This window comes from Sander lucioperca, chromosome 4, assembly GCF_008315115.2.
Source record: "Sander lucioperca isolate FBNREF2018 chromosome 4, SLUC_FBN_1.2, whole genome shotgun sequence".
NCBI lineage: Eukaryota > Metazoa > Chordata > Actinopteri > Perciformes > Percidae > Sander > Sander lucioperca.
In genome coordinates this window covers 8,509,540-8,530,878 of record NC_050176.1, presented here as the reverse complement: position 1 = coordinate 8,530,878, position 21,339 = coordinate 8,509,540, and the positions used below count along the sequence as shown (strand labels likewise).

The following is a 21,339-nucleotide window of genomic DNA, read 5'->3' as shown; positions in this document are numbered from 1 at the left end:
TTCTTGCCAGTTAATAATATAAACTGAGGGTTTAAAGGTGCAATCGTTAATATATTTACTGTAATAAATCCAAAAATGACCACAATATGTCAGATATTAAGGACATTTTCTGACTAATGCCAGTATTTTCTCCTTTTGAAATTTCCGTTCACTGGTGGAATGTCTGTTTGTGTTTTGGCCTGTGTGTTGGTATCAACTACCCATTTTGACAGCCAGGCCGGGTTGCCAGATATACCTGTAAAAACGCAAACCCAGCGCTACAGCTGTAATACAGACATGGAAGCAGCAAACAAACGAACGGGATCAACTGAGAGAGATTCTACCCGACCTAAAAAAAAAAAAAAAAAAAACCTCTGGCATGTTTCTAACAGTTGCATGACCATAGAAGTAACAAAACCTGGTTAAATATTGGAGATGTATTTGAAAGATGGAGACAGCTTAGAGCCCAAAAGGACGCCGAGTTGGCTAATTTCCTCCTGAACAGGTAAGCATTAGCTTCAGGCTAATTTATCACAGCTACAAGGGACGGGCATTTTATGTCATTTTAACATTTGTGTACTCACATTGAATTATATAGCTAGAGTACCCGAGTTGGTTACTCACAAAAACAAATTGAGACACAGCCAGTAAAGTGATCCTGACTGGTCCTGGCTAAACGCCGCCATGCTAACACGCCATAACTGCTAACGTTACCAGAGGACCAGGCAAGCAGGCCATGGCTGTTTACAACGTGTAGTTCTACTACTTCTACTTCTACTACGCCCTGTTCTAACACAACACTCTACAGAAGTCCTAGGCAATGTTTTGGTCACATCTCGCATGGATTACTGCAACGCTATCCTGGCTGTTATCCCCAACAAACTCATCCACCCTCTCCAACTCATCCAGAACACTGCTGCACAGATTATTACACATTCAAAGTCCACTGAACACATCACTCCCCTGCTATTTTAACTACACTGGCTCCCTGTTTTTACAAAGGATCAACTTCAAAATATTACTATTGACATTTAAAGCTCTTCACAATTTATCTCACAGACCTCTTTCACACCTACACTGCCTCTCCCTCCCTGCGGTCCTCATCAGCAGGTCTACTCGCACCAGCCATCAAGCTTAGTAGAGTGGGTGCCAGAGCTTCCTCTTATGCTGCACCATAACTTTTGCAACTCCCTCCCTCCTCCATTTTTTCTTAAAAAACTTTGATGTTTTCAAATTTTGTTGTTTACCGAAAGAAGAACAGAGTTCACATGCCGGATGTCAGGCAGTTATCCTGGATATGTACTTTTGTTGATCCAGACTAGTGATATAATGTGTGAGGTAAAACTTATTCTTATGTAGTGTAGAAATGTGTTAATGGTCTCATTTAGTGTGCTGCCATATATTTTTACGTGTCCATTTGAATAAGCTCACTGCCTTTTATGATTGTAGTTATCTTCGGAAGTCAGAGAATCGTCCCGAACAACCAACCATTGAAGAGGGTTCTTCAACTGAATCCAGGTGAGATGTTTTATTTTTAGTACCACTTTATTCTAAGTGTCTGACAACATTATGGAAAGGATCCCTACGGAGATAGTCCTTCTTTTTTTTTTATAAACAAGAAACAACTCCGAAATCGCTATTGCTAAACCCACCAGACTCCATTTAAATAAACAATGCATGGCGTGAATGGAGCCAGCCTATTTCTACATATAAATCGGCAAAGTATGTGTTAATTTCAACCAAATCAGAGTGGTGATTGTTGGAAAAGTAGAAAGACAAACCCAAGACAGCTTTTTATGATTTTATTTCTGTCAACTTTGTTTTGATGCTAAAATTACTGTTTATTTACATAGAGTCTGGTGGGTTTGGCAATAGCAATATCGTTAGTTTCTGTTTTAAAAAAAAAAAAAAAAGATCTTACTTTTTAACAGAAATGTCGACCTCCGTAGGAATCCTTTTCATGATGTCAGACACTTAAAATAATCTAAACCTGTCAGTGGCAAAACAAGCAGTTGTGTTGACTAGGGTTGTGCCGATGGACGATATCATCGCCCAATCAGAAATTCAAAGTCAAGTGTGTTGGTGTGCAAAGCGCCGCAACAATCACAACAACCATGGATTGCTGTTGTGGCCAACAACTGGAAACTTTATACGTTGTTCGTCTGCTATTTCATCACTAAATTCACTTCTGAGACTTTTTTTTATGTGAGAAATCAACTATGTAGAGCTCAAATATAGGCTGTTTTACGAAAATTGATGGCTAATTGCAAATTTGGTCCGGCTGGATTTCAGAAGCTCCACAATCTGACGTGACAGCCGGCCGGTGCCTGCTGGGGTCGCTGGCATGCCGGTCGGCCTGTCTACCTTCACAGACCGGCTGTGAGCTGGAGCTCTATCCGGAGACTCGCGGACAAGAGGCGTTTAGTTCCCCGATCGTTTGTTTAAATAACACAACACACATATCCATTATAACATTAACTGGAACCTGTGGTTTTTCGAAGTTATAATGCTCCACACGAGATTGCGGGTGTAACATAACAAGCCTGCTGACCGGGCTGTCACTCACACACATCGGCCATGGAGTAGGCAGAGGAGAGGGAGAGCAGTGTCTGACAGGGCAGAGAGATACCCGTTTCCCTTTGACAGTTTTATAAATAAATTATAATATGTATATTAGAGCTGTCAGTCTTCCTCTATCATAGTCGCAGATTTATGTTTTCCTCCATGGGTGCTTACGGTAGTAGTCAACTTTTTTTGCATTTGAACCTTAGGAAATGGACAGCGGCCGACACGAACACACACACGCCTATTAACTCGATAATAAAGCCATAAAGTAGGCTATCTTTCAACTCAGGACAGCGCCGCTTCTCACAAATACAGATAGGATTGGAGATGAGAAGTTTAACTGACACGTAACCGCGATCAGCCCTCACACGCTCCACTTAGCAACAACTGCAGTGTTTAATTTTAAATGAATGTAGCCTACTGGCAGTCTGGCACACGTGGATGCTCAGTATTTTTCTTTTTAACAATTTTAGTTTGTTTTTTTTAATTCGTTTTTAAGTAGAAAGAAATATTTATGTAAAGAGTATAGTAGGAGACATCTACTGGACATCGCCCAACCCTAGTGTTGACGTAAATTTAAGGTGCCAATTCCCCAATAACTTACAGTGGCACTCATAAGTTTATGAACCCATGCTAAAGTTGACTAAAAAGAGGAATAAAAAAATTATCTTTTGGAAATTGATCTTAATGCCTTAATTAAAAAAATGAGGAAAAATCCAAACTTTAAGGACACACATTTTCTTTGTGAATGAATAATGTATCGTAAATAAATAAATGTTCTTCCTTAAAGTACAGGGGGCATAAGTAAGTACACCCCTATGTTAAATTCCCATAGAGACAGGCAGATTTTTATTTTTAAAGGCCAGTTATTTCATGGATCCAGGATACTATGCATCCTGATAAAGTTCCCTTGGCCTTTGGAATTAAAATAGCCCCACATCATCACATACCCTTCACCATACCTAGAGATTGGCATGGTTTTATTTCAGTTAGCCTAATAGCTGGTTTGATTTGCATTGAGAGATGATTTTTTTGCAGCGATCTTGCTTAATACTGAACCAATGTAAAATATTGTTTTCCCCATTAGTCACTTGGACACAAAGACATAGGAAATGTCAGGCAATTAATTTGGAAATGTACTTCCGCTGATCCAGACTAGTGTTGTCATAACTAATTATAATGTGAGTTAAAACGCTAACTTAGTGTAGAAATATGTTCTCATTCTCATTTAGTGTGCTGCCATATACTGTAACGTTGCATGTCCATTTGAATAAGCTCACTGCCATGTTTTATGATTGTAGTTATCTTCGGGAGTCAGAGAATCATCCCGAGCAACCAACCATTGAAGAGAGTTCGTCAACTGAATCCAGGTGAGATGTTTTATTTTTAGTACCACTTTCCAGCAGTGAAATATACAGTATACCTATACATTTACTCAAGTATTGTACTTAAAGTACTGTACTCGATATTCAAAAAAAAGGGGGTCAGGGATTTCCTCCACTCAGCTCTCACAGACCACCCCCCCCACTTTCTGTCATTTTGAACTAATTATGAATATTAGTATGACGTATTAATTCCACAACCTGCTGAAAGACACAAATGCAATGGTAGATTTTAATGTATACCCCTGTGCTTCTGTTTATTTAGTGAAAGTGTGCATGAAGAATACCCGCTTATGATGTGTTCACAAAATGAAGTAGAGCAAGAAACTTGCACTGCTCCTTCTGTCCAGTCATCTGAAAATGGAAAGGTATGTGATGTAATGTGACTCTGACACATCTCCCATTCAAACGATTTGTCACTTAATCGATCCACAGAAAACAAATATGCCAATTTTCGGTTAACCGTTTCTTTTAATTTTTCAAGTAAAAGCACCAAACGTCAACCCAATTTTACTATGTTTTTTGTCTAAGGGACTGTTTGGAACGACAATCAAGAAATTGCATTCACTAAAGCCACCAGACTCCATGTAAATAAACAGTAATTTTAGCATCGTAAAATAGAATTCATTCAAAGTCGACAGAAACAAAATAAAACTATGAAAAGCCGTTTTGGGTCATCTTTCCACTTTTCCACCATCACAGCTCTAGTTTCGAAATTAACACAGTTTACCAATTTACATGTGAAAATATGTTGGATCTATACACGCTAAAGGTCTTGTGGGTTTGGCGCTAGCGACTTCAGAGCTGTTCCTGGTTAAACAGAAGGGTCTTAAAGAGGTTTTAAAAAGGCCTATCTCTGTAGGGATCCTTTCCATAATGTTGTCAGACACTTAATAATAATAATAATAATAATAATAATAATAATAATAATAATAATGTAAGTCTTTCAGTAGCAAAGAAAATCACTTTCAGTGGACCAAATTGACAATGCACATTTGCCCCGTAGGGTTACATTGCAGCCCGGTCTGTGGCTGCCGGTTACAGCGTTCACGCTGAATACTGGACCAATTTCAAAGATTGTTGTTCCTATCAGTCACTTACACACAAAAACATAGGAACATACGGTCCAGGTAGTTACCCTTTTAATGAGTGGATTTGATACATGTATTTGTTCTTATACTACTGTAAACTTTAAAATCTTGTTTTGAACTGCTGGTTGGGCAAAACAAGCAGTTTTAGTATGTCACCTTACACCATGGGAACTTCAGAGGGCCATTTTCTGATACTTTATAGTCTAAAAGGATTAATCCATTCATTTTATAAAATATTCACCAGATTAATAATGAGAGTTAACGTGTGTTGCAGTGGACAGTTTAAATTTGAGCATTTGAGGATTGATAAAAGTGGATGTCCTCACTGAAAAATCCTGCCCAAAGCAGTACCCATGATACGTTGTTTATTTGCTTTTTACTCTTTAAAGCATAGATACACAGAAGACATGAACAATTAGTTGCTGCTTGCAGATGGAAAACAACAGTTTTCACCTCTGTATCACATTGATGTGATGCTACTAGCTGATCGAGCTGATACATTTTAATGTGTTCTTTTTTTGTAATCATATTATAAAATATATTTATTTAGATTTCATTTTAAAAATGATGTGTGTGAAATTGTGCCTGTTTTTAACAAGTGGTTTGCTGATGGGTTGCTGTTCCTTATCCCCTTTTGACATCAAGGAGTCAGGAAAAAAAGATGCTGCTTGTCAAAGTCCGAAAAGTCAAGAAGAGCGGACAACAACCAGCCAGTCCGAAAATAAAGCAAATAGAGGTGAGTCGCCTTCACGTAAAGCGAAAGCAAAGTCCTTCTCCAGCCAAAATAAATCTAAAGATTGGAAGCAATTGGTAACAGGAAACGTGAAGTAATAACTGATATCGGTGTAAAATGGATCCACACACAGATATTCGAGAAGACGAGAATGAAGAATTCAGCACCTCATTAAGTGTTGGCGATGGACGCTACCTGGTGGATTTGGGGAGGTATGCTGATGACACCAATAATTAATACCAACAACCACGATCGATTTGAAGCTTTTGTTGTTAAATTGACATGTAACCTCCGTTCTTATTAAGATTTCCTCAATCTGTTACTCCCATTAACAGAACCCGTTGAAATAAGAGCTGGCTAATATCCACACATCTTTTCTGACTCCCTCAGCTCGTCCGAGTTCGTCGTTGATGAAGAGTGCATCCTTCAGCTGTTGAAGTCATGCCGGGAATGCAACAGACAATGCACAGTTAGAAAACGTGTCACCGGTCTAAAGCTTGTGGTCAACCAGGCGTGCTGTTTCTGTCAAAGCCACTCTAAATGGACTAACCTGCCAGATGACGACGACGGCTGCGATCTCCAGATAAATGGAAAACAAACGGCACATGAACAGACCAACTCAGCCAAGCAGTAATGCTAGTTGTGTCATGTCTAAAGTGACGCTCCAAGCAGACAGTGGTTCTACGGAGTTTATGTTGAAGCAGGAATATGTTCGTTTTGTTTTTCGACCTGTGACCCAGTGGACTAAGCAGCTGGACTTCTGTTTATTATGCTGCCTCTATGGAGTTTGGCTGTTTTCCTGTATGTTTTTACACTTTATTTCCTGATGCCATCCCACACCTCAGAGAAGCATCTGGTGCGAGCGAGAGGGTGGTTGCCTCAGCTTGCAATATCTGTCTGTTGACATCCTGCATAGCACAGCAAGTAAGTGATTGTAAAGGCAAAGATGGTTCCCTGAGGAAAGGTGGACCGTTCTTTTCTTTCCAGGGAAAACCTTTTTTCAAATTTTTTTACTTCAAGACGTCAATCTTTTGATCTGTGTTCATCCTCGTGCCAATATGTAGTTTCACAGCACGCAGATGCCCAAACAAGGATTGTTGTCAAATAATCAAGCAATATTGAACCGTGTTTTAATGACTCATCCTATTCATTACTACAAACTACAAAAAAAACTACAAATATATTAGCAGAATGTCCTCCCTTTCAAAAAGTGAATTTCAACTGTCCATCAGTGGCGTATCTTTCCTTGACCTGGGACAAGTCAGCCGTGCCCAACTAATTTGAATATTGAGATTGGATCATGCTTAATAATACTAGATGCAAATAGGGCCCAAAGTTCAAGCTTAAATACTCATGTGAGTCAGGATAATTAGAAAATGCATTATCGTTTAGGATTTTCTGTCCATAACATCCATAATCAAATTGAAACGCCTCGTTTCATCATTTGAGGCTCAGCTGCAGCTAATCTGAAACTAGCATTCAGTTAGGACAGGTAAACTACAGCTCATTTTTCTCTTCAGTTTAAGACTTGATTTGATCTTTATGCCTTTTTAATTCTAAATTTCAGCCTTCACGTTATCTTATTGACTTTATATGCTTTTCATACTTTGGTCAAGTGTATCAGCCTAAACCTTAATAAAATACTAAAACAGTAACCTGTACATCATGCAAATAACTTCAACCTTTTAACTGTGACCCATTCCAGCAAGAAGAGATGAGTGAGCCTACACTTTTATTGGATGATGACGGGGCATTTGTGTGCTCATTACATACAAAATCAGTAGACACATTGCAACCCTTTGTATTGGTTTAAAACTACCATTATCTTTAGTTCTGGCTGAGAGTTAAAAACCATCACAATTGAGTTGAGGAAAAGGAGAAGTCATGAAAGACTGATTATCATCGCCCCTGGAGATCAGACAGCACATCACCAGGTAAGTTAAAAATCAAACATTAAAGTTACAAAATAAATAATCCACTGGCATGGTTAAATCATTAAAGGAAGACATCGCACATATAAGGGAAAAAATGGTTTAAAATCTGTCAGTGTGGGACATTAATACTTGGTAACGTTGCATCTGCGGTCCCAATTTGGCAAAAGGAAGAACATTTTTAATAGTTTGCTACAATATCAGCACACATACTGCACAGTGAGGGAGCCATTTTAAAAACATTCTTAGTTATCAAGTACTAAAACCCATGGAAGAAGGGGACTTAGTCCAAGGTGTCGTTAAGTTCAGGTATAGCAGCTGAGGTGAGAGGAAGTTAGCTACATTAGCTAAAAGCTACATTTTGTCAGAGTACGTTCACTTCATTAATAATCAATCACCAGGACTTGTATAAGTTCTAAGAATGTGAATTTCCTCTTCTGTGCAAATCTGAGGGAAGATGCCGAGGAGACCGTACTGTTCAGCCGTCAGAATGTCGTACCCTTAGTTGTTTTAGGAAGAAACAAAGTGTCTTGCTGCATGTTCCTCTAATGTAAATCCAGCCTTGATTGAGCGGAGCTTAAAACAGCCCTGTGTCTCGCTTCCCTGCTCAGTTCAGATAGCTAGTGTTGTACTGGAAGGAAGCCATCTGGACCCGATTGCGCAGCCTCTGGACCTCCAGATCCTGGAAATGGTCGTCCTCATCATTCTGGATTATGATCTTCTGCAGTTCACCAATCTCACGCTCCATCCTGGAACGCAGCTCTCTCTTCATCTTCAGCAGAGCCTGCAAAACAATGGGAATAGTGAAGGTTCTTCACTAAAATTGTTATAATTTTAGGAGTTATTGTGACCGCGGTAATAAGTAGTTTAAGAGTTGTTTTTTTTTTTTTTTACCTTTTCTTGAGCTTTTTTCCGAACCTGGATCTCCTGCCGCTCTTGGGCAAGTTTTTCAGCTAGTAGTGAAAACTGAAAGAGAGTAGGCACATTATAGCTCCATTTTTAAAACAATACAAAAATGTGTGCGACTTCCTGGTTCTTATATAGGCTGGTGTGTGTGTGTGTCCTACTTGGTCCTTGTAGTAGTTCTCCATGGACTTGATCTGGTCCTGGTGTCGTCTCTGATGTTCCAGCCGCTGCTCCCTGGCGTAGGCTTTCTGCTCTCTCAACCGGACCTTCTGTAGCTCCAGTCCCTCCTCAAACAACTGGCGAAACATCTATATACACACACACACACACACACACACACACACACACACACACACACACACACACACACACACACACACACACACACACACACACACACACACACACACACACACACACACACACACACAAATCAGGCTTGCCACGTTAGTCGTGTTCAGTGTTACACGGTGGTTGGGCAGAAACCAAATACTTGGCCACTGCATAATACATTTTTTTTTTTTTTTTAAATGATGAAAAGATAAATATTGAATTCAGGTAATCATTAGTTGCTTTCTTAGTCCTCGAACTGGAATGCAAAGTTATGAATGGCCTTCACCACCCACCCTCTCCTCCTTGGTGCGCGCCCTCATCAGGCGGGCACGGTGCTGGACATGGTAGTCGCTGTGGTACTTCTTGGCGCGTGCTATCTGCTGCCTCTGTTCCCTCAGTCTGTTCTGGGTCGACTTCTGCTGCTGGATACGCTCTTTGAAGTCCCTCTGGGAGATAAACATGTTTAAGCTTGTAACTGGCCAGCTTGGTGTGCCGAATGCTGTGTCCAGAACAGGCAGGTAAAGTCCGTTTGCATGTGGGTGCATGCCAGTGTGTGCCTAGTGTTGTGTACTTGTTTAAGAAAATGTGATTACACTCTCAACATCCATTGTAAGGTCACTTGTGAAGGGACCTTTTGAATGTGCGTTTATGTGTTGATACTCACCAGGCGCCTGTTGTGGTCCTGCTCTTTGCGGATGATCTCCACCAGCAGGTCATGTTTCCTCTGGGCTTCCTCCACCTGGCAGACAAGCAGGCGTTTACATATTAATCAATCCATCCATCCACAAAATCATACATTCCAGATTTTTATGTCAGACACACATCAGCAGAGCTGGTCGCCGCGGTCCTACCTGGCTGGAGAGTTTGCTGCGGCGCTGGCTGTGAGGGGATGACAGGGCGTGCAGTCTGTCCACCTGCTGCATCTGCTGCTCCCACATCTGACCCAGGGCATGGGGGGAGATGTGAAGGTGGGGCAATTCCTCTAAGAGCACAGGGAGGAGCTCATTCTCCTTCACCTTCACTGGAGAGGGAGAGGGGGGGCTTTTAAAACGCTATATAAATCTGATGTACTATCATTATTAGAAAGTGCTGTTGCCAGATCAGACTGAAATCAAGTTGGAAGAGAGAGAGGGTCAAACGGGAGTGTTTTGCATGGAGCAGTGAGAAAGTAGCTAAAGACATACTGATGGATCCAAGGATTCTAATAGAAGGAGCGCAGGATTTGCTTTTAGTATACCAGTCTTAAACGTCTCTGTTAAAAGATCAATTACAGTGGATAGAAGAGTTACTAATGAAAAAGGTTATTCTTTGTACAGATTTGTGGTCATCAATGTCATTGCACTCATTAACATCTCAGTCTTTTTATAGCTCCTCCAGTTTCAGATATAAAGTCATTTTAACGTAGAAATGTGGGACTTCCAAAAATCAAAAATGGGTGCAGTCAGTGATGTCCTGTACTCAAATATATCGGTAATTGTTTGGAATTATGGAGCAAAGTCTTCTTATAGCACCTCATGTTTCAGATTTTTGATATGATTTTTAGTCATTTAACAGTAGAGGTATGGGATTTTACTTAGAAAAATGGAGCAAAATAGTTTTTTAGCACTTCGACTTTAAGATTTGAAGTCATTTTACGGTAGAAATGTGGGACACTTTGTGAAATCTCAATGTATACAATAAAAATGTTCGTTTTTATTTCTTGAAAATATAATCCAATAATCTTATTTTTATGTGTACTTTATATAAACTTGAACACCTTATTTTGAAAACCGGAAGTAGTCCCATGTGTATCTTACCGCTAACTTTGCTAAGACCGTCGCTCCGCGCCGTTTAATACATTTACCAAAAGTACTAGTATATGAGTGCACTACAATTTCAGCGTCGGATGATTTTACCACGGAGATCTGAGTGTCGGCTGGCTTGACCGCAGTTAATTCAGCCAGTGCATATCATGGATGTACTAAGTCAGAGAACACACAGAGGTGCACATACCTCTGTTTAGTTCCGGTGTTCAATATTCCTAAACGTATTTCTTTCACCAAAGAACGATGGTCACGAATTGCCGTGGTTATGTCCACAGTAATGACTATGTAGCAACATAGATAGGCCGTATCCACAACTGAGCCTGCTGTCGGTACACGATCCGTACAGCTCCAACCCATAGACAGTAGCTCCAACCAGGCTTCAGTTCTCGCGCGTGCTCATCATGGATGTATTGGTGCTCATGGGTAACTAACAACAGTGGAGACAGTCGGCGACATCAGAGGTGGAGGTCGAAGAGCTGACAAACGGAGCTTAGTTAGATCAGGATCAATCTGAGAAAATGGTTCGAGTTTGTGCCTTTCCAAATTGCGGCAACAAAATGAAGAAATATCTGTGCTTGAGCTTTCACCGTCTACCCTACCGCAACCGGGAGACTTTAAAGTTGTGGCTCTTTGCACTTCAGCTTGATGTGCAAACTCCCTTGCGAACATTACGTGAGAGAGATTACCGTGTTTGCAGCGAACATTTTGATGAGGACGACTTCACCGAAAAGAGCGTCAAGGCCCGGTATCTGAAGGCAAATGCCATTCCAAAAGCGAAAAGACCAGCTGCAGACAAATTGGAGGTAACGTCTTTGTGATTTCTTATTATGATTTTCCTTGGTAGTCGAGTCGGAACATAGCTACATGTATACATATGGGGCTTTTGATATGAGACATGTATGTGATTATTTGTTTGAATTTTATCGATCGTTTCTGGCCTGCTTTAATCTTGCATATTACATTTTGTTCGTGTGGTGTCTTTACGAGAGAATACTCGACGTGCAAGGAACAGTTAGTGGTAGCCTAGGTGTTGGGGGAGGGGAGGTGTTTGATAACAGTCCAGGCGAACTCTGATGAATGTTGTCAAAGCCTGGTGTCACTGCCCGATGTGAGTCGAGTGCAGATGTGAGTCGCGCATGCTCAGATTTAAACTGTTTACGGCATAACGTGTCATACTGAAATTTGTGAAATCTATAAAATAATAAACGTTTCTCTTTACATACAATAACTGGTAATCATTTCAAAAACGTTGTAGCTATCTATGACGGTTTGGTTGCTAACGTTAGCTCAAAATGCCATTCAAGTGACAGCCTTTGTTGTGTTTGATTAACTTTTAGCTAGCAGTCATTTCAAAAACGTTTTAGCTATCTATGACTGTTTGATTGCTAACATTAGCTCAAAACGCCATTAAGTGACAGCCTTTATTGTGTTTGATTGCTAACTTGTAGCCAGCAGCAGCAGTCATTTCAAAAATGTTTTAGCTATCTATGATTGTTTGATTGCTAACGTTAGCTCATAGACTGTGCGTTAGTTCAAAAAGCCGTTAGCATCTTGTAGGCTACTTGTCGCAAAGTGACGCATGCGCGACTCACATCTGCACTCGACTCACATCGGGCAGTGACACCTGTCTACGGGAAGCCATTTCACTCCCGAGAGACGAAGTCCCTCCCCTTCCGGTGGACCTCATGGGACCTAATTTCGGGAAAAAATGTGAACGTGGAGAGTCAAATTATTTTTTGATCCCGTTTGAATTGAGCCATGGATTACAAATATGATGTTTGTCAATTTAAAATATTATTTTTCTAACGAAGAAAGTCTCAGTTATCCGTAGGTTTGTCATATGACCACTTAGCTAGTTTTGTGTGAAACCTTTCAGTGAACTACATCTCTCGTCTCACACAATTGACGTCACCTAGCTTGATGCTCAATTTGCTTAGCTTAGCTAGCTTAGCTCTGTTCCACAACACATGTAACGTTATCGTACCTGATGTGTTTTATCCAGTGAATTTATTCAGCAGATAAGCAAAAGAACAAACGAGATCCTCTGCTCATGTGAGTAACGTTACATCCCCGATACGATACACACAGACATCGTAGCTTCAGCGAGACGTCATCCATGCGACACTGAAATGTGTAGTCTTTCTAAATTACGTATTTTCACAGTCTTATACTTCAACAGTTTAACAATAAACTGAGACTTTCTTCGGTTGAAAAATGATCTTTTAAATTTACAAACATCATATTTGGAATCCATGGCTCAATTCAAACGGGATCAAAAAATAATTTGCCTCTCCATTCACTCCCATTCATATTTTTTCGAAAGATAGGTCCCATGGACCTGAAGTAGAAAGGCGTGACTTCGGCTCTCTATTAAGCCCCATTGTACCGAATTTGGTTGCAGTTCCACCAGAGTTCCACTGGGGGTGATCACGGTCCAGTGCAAAATGAATGGGGCTCTATGGAGCTAGACGGCTAAATTTGTCTCTTTCGCCCGATTGTCGTTGAGAAATCTCAGATTTCATTGTAGTTTTTGCAAGTTCAACATGGATTATAGGTTGAAAGTTGAATGAACGAGTATGTAGTAGGAGTATGCCCTTTCGATTTCTTACAGGTTGAGTCGTTGTTGCCCATAACACGCTAGCATTCTGCTAATGAATGAATGGACTGATTACGACCCGTGGTCCCGCTTGACGGCATCCGAAGCAGAACCAGAACGTCAGAGTGAATATTTCGGCGTGGTCTTTAAAACATTAGCAAACCTCTTTCTAGCACGTGTATTGACAGGGAGAGCCTGAAGGTGCTTACACACCAACCAGACGGCCGACCGTCGGCAGAAAAGGCAGTCGGACTGATCAGTCGGGTCCCCGATGTCCAAAAAAATGCCTCAGAACACACTGAGGCGACGCCGACTTGAGCGTACGCTCTGCGCGTGCGCGAAACGTAATACGTCTCCATAGCAGCAGGCGGCGCTTCTCTGTATTGTTTCTATTAACAGTCTATGATTGTTTACTAGAAAATGAAAACCGGCAGCTGATTGGACGAACGCGTCACGTGGGTCTTTTTTCTCCGGAAATTCAAAGACAGACTGTCATGGCGGCTTGTTCAGAATACTATCTCATATTGTACTAAAATAGTTCACCGAAACGTGTTTCTGAAAACATTTTAAGTGAGAAATAGGCCGTGCAGTTGCTGAATCTGTCTTCATTTCAGATCAACAAAGGTCAGTTTAAAAGATTTGTCAGATTTTGAGAGGCTCATCCGCTCCCCATTTCCGGGTGAGTCCCGACTGCCCTTCTCCGACTGAGCATGTCGGGTCGGCCAAAATGAAGGCCGAAGGCTCCTCCGATGGACGACGGCACGAAACACACCGAACAGACTCGAGTCACCGACCTCGCCAGACTGTCCGACGGCCGATAATCAGCTTGGTGTGTCAGCTCTCTAACCTGTCAGCTGTGTTGTCGATGCCTCAAGAGAACAAAGGAAGTGACTCGGAGCTTGCCGTAAAGCAGTATCTCCGGCCGTATGGTGTGTATGACGTCGTTGACATTTTAAAAGGCTTTTTAAAACAAAAAAGCCTCTTTTAAAAAAATCTACCGCAACCAGTTCAGAAGCCGGAAGTATAGAGAGTGGAACTTCTTCCCTTATTAGAAATTCTTTGGTGTTGCCAACTCTTTTCCAATGAAAGTAGCTAGCACCAGCTCCAAAAGTCGCTAAAAGTAGCTAGATGACGTCATACGCTCATTTACATATTTGTGACATCATTACGCCCAGGGCCAGGCCAGCTCAGCGGCGTCTTTCTCCCGTCATGTCCCGCTGTCTCTTCTACCCACACTGGCCCCCGCACCCTGTCCCTTCCAAGGGGGTAAGCGAGCACCCGCAAAGCGTACCTCCCATGGAGACTTTTCTTTTTTCAACTTTTTTTTTATTTGCATTTTAAAATTTTCCGTGACATACAAAACAGTCGTTGCAAACAACGTGAAAAAGAAAAGGAAAACAGAATGCCACCTCCCTCCAATTACCCACCCACCCCCCAACCCACCCAGTTCAGGTCCGAAGCGGACAGGGACATCCTGCGCAGAACATAACAAGGCAAAAGAGTGAATCTGAGCCCCATAACCTGAAATCCCCAATAACCAACAGGGACCCCCAGTGTCCCCAACCCCCAGAACAACAGATCAGTCCAACATCAGAGCAACAACAACACAAACAGGCCAACGTGATGGCAGCATCGCATGCTCAAGGCACAGCACTCGAAAAAACAAACAAACAAAACAAAAAACTGTACTGCCAATACGGGTAGTCATGATAACAAAAGTAGAGACACTGTGGAAAAGCCAAAAGATAAGATCCCAGTCCTGGCAAGGCATGACCAGGGGCGGCAACACTAGTCACGCCAGCCAAGGCTAGTAGAGTCTTCAAAGTACGGAACGTAAAAACACCAACAGCCAAAAGAAAAACTTGCGGTAACATTACCAAAGGGAGAGTTAAGGTAACAATAGCAGCTTGTAGCTTAGGAGTCTTGAAACAGTCTTACCAGAACAGTACATCACAAAGCCAGGGGGTTAGCCTGCACTAGCATGTTGGGAGCTAACAGCGGACCATTGCCGAAGGCTATCAAGCTACATTAGGCCCTCATGAAGGCAAGAAACTACTAAAAAAAAACAGCTATTCGGGCAGCATTGAAGCGTCCGTTATGTTGCCAGGCGAAATCAGTCCTCCGTGGGTCCTGAGCTCAGTCGGTGCTGAGCGGAAATGAGGTCCTGGGCAGCCTCGGTTTTAGGGTCACGGTTTTCGGTTCTGTACGGTTCTTGTTATTTTTTCTTTTAATCTTTAACGCTCCAGAAATATACTTCAGCATATGATACAGCTAAAATTACCATATTGAATGCATGTTGCACAATGCTTGCACACAGTTGCAGTTCTATCTATTGTTTTATTTCCGCTGTCATCATAGGTAACATGAAACACACACCAGGCTTATACGACGCTGGCGCATCCTCCAACTCCGGGCAGCCTTCCTCATCTCTCCCACTTGACATTTCTACACATGACGTGACCTGCAGCACTCCACACTCCACCTGAGGAGCGGTCGGCTCGGCGCCTCTCAAAATCTGATGAAAATCTTTTAAACTGACCTTTGTCAATCAAAAAAACACAGATTCAGCAACTGTATGGCCTATTTCTCGCTTAAAATGTTTTCAGAAACACGTTTTGGTCAACTATTTTCGTAAAATACGAGATTAAGAACGAAATACGTATTCAGAACGAGACGCCATTAGAGCCTATTTTGAAATTCGGGAGCAGCCAGACCCACGCGACACGTTTGTCCAATCAGCTGCCATGTGTTGCGTTTGTCACGTTCATCCCGCTCGTCATTTCCGGTAAGTGTTTTAACATAGGTGTTAAAGCACCCATATTATGCTCATTTTCAGGTTCATAATTGTATTTTAAGGTTGTACCAGAATAGGTTTACATGGTTTAATTTTCAAAAAACACCATATTTTTGTTGTACTGCACCGCTCTCTCTCACTGCTGCAGATCCTCTTTTCAGCTGGTCACTGTTTTAGCTACAGAGTGAGACCTCTTTTCTTCTTCTTCTGTACTATCTTTGATTGCACTCGCACATGCGCAGTAGCTCAGATGTAGATCATGTCAGCTAGCTAGCTCCATAGACAGCAAAAGAAAGGCTGTTTCTACAACTTCGGTCAGTTACAAGGCAGGATTAGCTGGGAGACTTCTAAATGAGGGCGCACATGTAAGTAGTTATTTTGTAGATTATGGTGAACTTGTGTGTGTTGTAGCAGTGCTTTGCTATTGAGGACGAGGTAGCATGCTAGCGTTAGCGTTAGAACGCTAACACTACGAGCTAACGGTTGCGGTTAGCCTGCTCGTTTCGGCTTGTGACGTCACAAGCCGTGCCGATTTTGAACAGCTCACCCAGAGACTGAAGGCAGGACACATTCAGAAACTGTATCTCACTCTAAACAGCATGGGTGGATTTTTTCAAAGTTTGTATATGTGTGTGGAAGCACCAGAGACACAAAAGAACACCTCAAATCCCAGAAAAAGTGATTTTTTTCATAATATGGGCACTTTAAAAGTGGGCACTGCGGCAGTAAGTGGTTAGTGCACATTAGCAGTGTACTGACGAACCGAACAGTTCGGATGTTCTTTCATGAACCGTGCCACCCCTACCACGAAGCCTTCGAGCCTCGCGCACAACCAACTCCCAAGTCTGGAATCTGTAGAACCGCAACACGACAATTCAAGGTTTTCATCGGGGCCCGGCCTCGGGGTTGGCGTTTGGTTAGCTCTTTCCTGTTCTGGAGCTGAGTCCAGTATTTGTTCGCCAAGGTCTGTTGTGCCCCTTTGATGGTCTCAGGGAGGCCAACAATTCTTACGTTATATCGTCGGTGTCTGCATTCACGATTGAGGAGTTTAGCATGTAGCTTAGTGTTCACCTCAGACACCGCAGCTAGCTTAGCCTCCACATTCTTCATGCCCTGGCTCGTGGTGATGGCAAATGATTCCAGTGACAAAAGACGCTGTTGGTGATCCAATATAGTAGTCTGGACACTATCTAATCTTGCCTCAAGTTTGGAAATTGCCGCATTGAGTTTGGCTTGGAAGAACGACTTGAACTCCGTCAAAAGTGAAGCCCCTTTACATCTGAAGCGTTTAAAGACTCTATTTGTCCATTGTTTATTTCTAAAGAAACACGACAATGTATAAAAGACTCCATTACCTTGTATCTCACGTTATGGCTCCGTAGCAGACGTTTTTATAAAAATAAGCTAACGATTGTGTCATAACCACGCAACTCTGTTTAATTACTAATGTTAACTAGCATTTTAGTTAGCAATAATTAGCCTGTGCCTATGTTATCTCCTTACATATACCCAGAGATGGGAAGTAACGAAGTACAAATACTTCGTTACTGTACTCAAGTAGATTTTTCAGATATTTTTACTTTACTTTACTATATTTTTTTGTGGCGACTTTTTACTTTTACTCCTTAACATTTTAACATGAATATCGGTACTTTCTACTCCTTACATTTTACAAAATTGGCTCGTTACTTTAGTTTTGTACAAGAGGTCGTCATGTCGGAGAATAGCACAGACGCGCCTCACCGCGAGCAGGCGCGCGCGACACATGGAGAAAAAAGAGACTAGCTGTCCGGAGGATAATCAGTTGAGATCGTGTGTGTGCGTCCTTAAGAACTGTAAGTCGTATAACTTATGTTGTCAGTTCATTTAAGCCTGTTGTTGTATTGGTCTATAGTTCTTGCAAATTTAAAGTAAGTTAGCTAGTGATTTTGTTGTTTGTGTTCTTCACCTGTTACCTAGATTGCATTGCTTGATCTTAATAAAACATCAAAAGAGAGAAGTTGTCTCCGTCCGTGTTTTAACAGACACACCTGGGGCGAAGTTGGAAACCAGAATCAGCTTTAAATACAGTCCAAATTTAGTCCTCACTAACAAGTTTCAAATAATTTCACTGGAGTTACCGTTATTTTCGCGTCATCAATACCACATTCAATCTAATTGGATGGGAATATACTGTACGTTGCACTTGACACACCACTACAAGACGACTCGACAGATTCTGCGGCATTCTGCATTCATTCGCGGTAAATCATTGCGGCTTGATGGTGGTAACGTTAGCACATAGTAGGATGGCGACATGATTGAAAATGAAGAAATCGGCAGACAAGCAGCAAGACATCCTTGGCCTTATCTGAGAGAGATGTTTGAGATAGTAGGCATCAAGAATGACTCCTGGCCGATGTGCTGCGCAACTCTTAAAGTATGGGGAACTTCTTAATTAATGTCTGTTTAGTAATTCATATTTTATCCTTTATTTTCTTTCCAGAAGCCATATTTGAGCACACACACACACACATACATGTAGATTCCTTTAAATGTTAAGGGGAAGATTAAAAAAAGAGAAACTGGATCTGTGAATTGTCACAGAATCACAACTGAATTCATAAATAGCTACTCAGTCAGAATCTTATTAACCTGGAGTCCCAGTCTCTGTCACAATAATCATATATGTGATGTTTTATCAATCATCAACGAAAAATGTTTTAAGTTGTATCGACAACAAACATGCCTCAAGGTTGTATGGTGCCTGGATGCAGCCTCCAAAAGAAGAGGGGGAAGCGAGTAGGCGTGAGCCACCACCGATTACCAACAGATGTTGAACGGTGTACACAATGGCTCCGAATGATAAAACACCCCAAATATGACGAGAACACACCGACAAAAGTACTGAGAAGTCTTCGGGTATGCTCTTGGCATTTTGCAGTAGATGACTACATTAGGGACATGAAGTCAGAGATGTTGGGATGTACCATTAAGAAAGTGCTGAAGACTTCTGCTGTGCCCACTGTCGATATCGGCCGTGGCCAAGGAGAGCCCCGGGAGAAGCGAGACCAAATAGAGGCAAGCGCTTTTTAGCTAACGTTGGTTACAATGAATGCAGAGCTACAATTCCCTATTATGTCTGCTTGTACTGAGATGGTTTACAGTTACAACTGCTAATCATTATTTTTACACTGCCATCGTAGACGGAAGAACAAACTGCCAGTACTGCCACTGTGTGTGTAATGTTAGCCGCTTCATCCCACAGTCAAGGGGGGGCGGCTCGTTCCAGAGGTAGAAAACAAACGGGAATTGGAACTACACAGACTAGAAATCCAAGCTGAAATAGCCTGTTTTTCTTCATTCTTGCTTCCAACTACGGGTCTGGATGCAGAAAGAACAACATATTTGCAGCTGCGATGCAGCTTTGTCAGTCAATATAGCACACACTGATGAATGTATTGCTCTAATCGACTACACTAACTTCCAACACTAATTGGACATCCACATACAAGGTGGCTAATTTTGCCTTTTGAGATAAAAATGTGGGTATGCAGTAGACAGCACGGTTAGTGGGGGGATATTTTAGTGCCCTGCCTTACTACTTTCTGTTTGTAGTAGTTAAAGACTACAATGTTGACTAGAACCAGGTGTGTTGTATTTTACAGCTGCATGGCACCTGGGCAGTAATGGACCGGTCACCTGGCCAGGTCAGAAGTACAGGTGAGTCCTCTTGCTGTGTACTACTCAAACTATTTTTGTCCAATAAGTTTCTTATGTTCCTCAGCCTGGTGAAGACAGTTTGTCCAGCTGCTGTTGGCTGCTGATGTCCTAAAAGTTGTCCAATAGAGTCCACTCTATTATAAATTCAGATTTTTTTTGTTGGTTTTAAAATAGTTTGAAAAGGACTAACTACTTTCAACTTAAAAGATTGTTTGGACTTTTTTTTTTTTTTTTTTTTAATTCACAGGCATTCAAGCAAATGTCCCAGAAACATGCACTGCAACCATGGAGAAGTGAGTAAACAAATACCTTTGATCATGTTTCCCTAATGTGTTAAGTAACCCATGTAGCTTAACATAAAGGCACACAGTCTGTGATACAGTATAATATGTCAGAGCTTACTTATACCCCATTTAGTTGCAGTGATGCAGGTTCAACACCGCTGTTGCACCTGCAACAATGTATCCATAGTGGCAACTTGTGTATGTTTCCAGCTCTAGCCGTGCTCTATACAACAATTGAGTCATTATCATTTCTCAGCTCTCTTTTCTGCCCCAAAACAGACCAACTCTGCAGCACATTGTGGATGAGGAGGCTATTCTGCAGCTGATGAAGAACTGCCCAATGTGCGACAGAAACTGCCGCTGTACAAAACGCACTCGCAGTCCTTACTTCATAGTCTACCAGAGCTGTTACTACTGCAATTATCAACGCAAGTGGGCCAACCAGCCTGAAGCTAGAAATTTGGACTTTCGTAACAAGAAACTAAAGCCAACGAACAAGGTGTCTGTAAATGCCAAGGCTGTCATCACAGCTTAATAATACAAGCATTTCTGAATTAGTCTCAGAGTCACAAGACCCAATAGACATCTGAAGAGCCCAATGTAAACTCGGTCTTTTGAGATTGGGCATGAGCCCAGTTTAAGATGTGCCTTAAGGTGGATCATTATGCGGTTTGAAATGCTTACTGATGACAAACAATTCTGTAAAGTTTTCTGTTGAGTTGAAGCTTCAGTCCAAAGTAATAACATTGAACTTGCTAACAAGGAACACAATTAGAGTAAAGCAGTAAAAGAGATGATAAGCATAGTTTTGTTTGCTAGTAATGTGGTGAGAAATACTACACTGAAATATGGTAAGGTGCCATTGTGTTGTGGAAAGTTCAAGCTTAAATACTCATGTGAGTCAGGATAATTAGAAAATGCATTATCGTTTAGGATTTTCTGTCCATAACATCCATAATCAAATTGAAACGCCTCGTTTCATCATTTGAGGCTCAGCTGCAGCTAATCTGAAACTAGCATTCAGTTAGGACAGGTAAACTACAGCTCATTTTTCTCTTCAGTTTAAGACTTGATTTGATCTTTATGCCTTTTTAATTCTAAATTTCAGCCTTCACGTTATCTTGTTGACTTTATATGCTTTTCATACTTTGGTCAAGTGTATCAGCCTAAACCTTAATAAAATACTAAAACAGGAACCTGTACATCATGCAAATAACTTCAACCTTTTAACTGTAACC

The 21,339-nt window shown here is 41.4% G+C and overlaps 2 protein-coding genes across 11 annotated transcripts in view; one reads left to right on the top strand and one right to left on the bottom strand.

The window, feature by feature from the left end:
* The window catches only part of LOC116043045, a 29,605-nt gene that overhangs the window by 1,667 nt on the left and 6,599 nt on the right, over window positions 1-21,339 (top strand). For 3 of the 10 annotated variants that reach the window (XM_031289551.2, XM_031289550.2, XM_031289547.2), the window contains exons 2-7: window positions 1,429-1,497; window positions 3,846-3,914; window positions 4,192-4,294; window positions 5,663-5,753; window positions 5,884-5,962; window positions 6,141-7,405. In XM_031289551.2, the coding sequence (XP_031145411.1) occupies window positions 1,429-1,497; window positions 3,846-3,914; window positions 4,192-4,294; window positions 5,663-5,753; window positions 5,884-5,962; window positions 6,141-6,384 (655 nt within the window). In that variant the 3' untranslated portion in view covers window positions 6,385-7,405. Of the gene's footprint in view, window positions 1-709; window positions 1,090-1,428; window positions 1,498-3,803; window positions 3,915-4,191; window positions 4,295-5,662; window positions 5,754-5,883; window positions 5,963-6,140; window positions 7,406-10,688; window positions 11,529-19,683; window positions 19,688-19,759; window positions 19,818-20,064; window positions 20,111-20,357; window positions 21,309-21,339 lie in introns of those variants that run through there. The other 7 variants (XM_036000386.1, XM_036000383.1, XM_036000381.1 and 4 more) reach the window with 6 other exon arrangements.
* Window positions 7,466-10,008, bottom strand: LOC116043046 (centrosomal protein of 95 kDa-like). The gene is made up of 6 exons (XM_031289555.2): window positions 9,772-10,008; window positions 9,585-9,659; window positions 9,214-9,366; window positions 8,749-8,895; window positions 8,576-8,647; window positions 7,466-8,465 (listed from the first exon to the last, which is right to left on the bottom strand). Exons 1-6 carry the CDS (start codon window positions 9,856-9,858, stop codon window positions 8,289-8,291), a joined length of 711 nt encoding a protein of 236 aa, XP_031145415.1. The 5' UTR covers window positions 9,859-10,008; the 3' UTR covers window positions 7,466-8,288.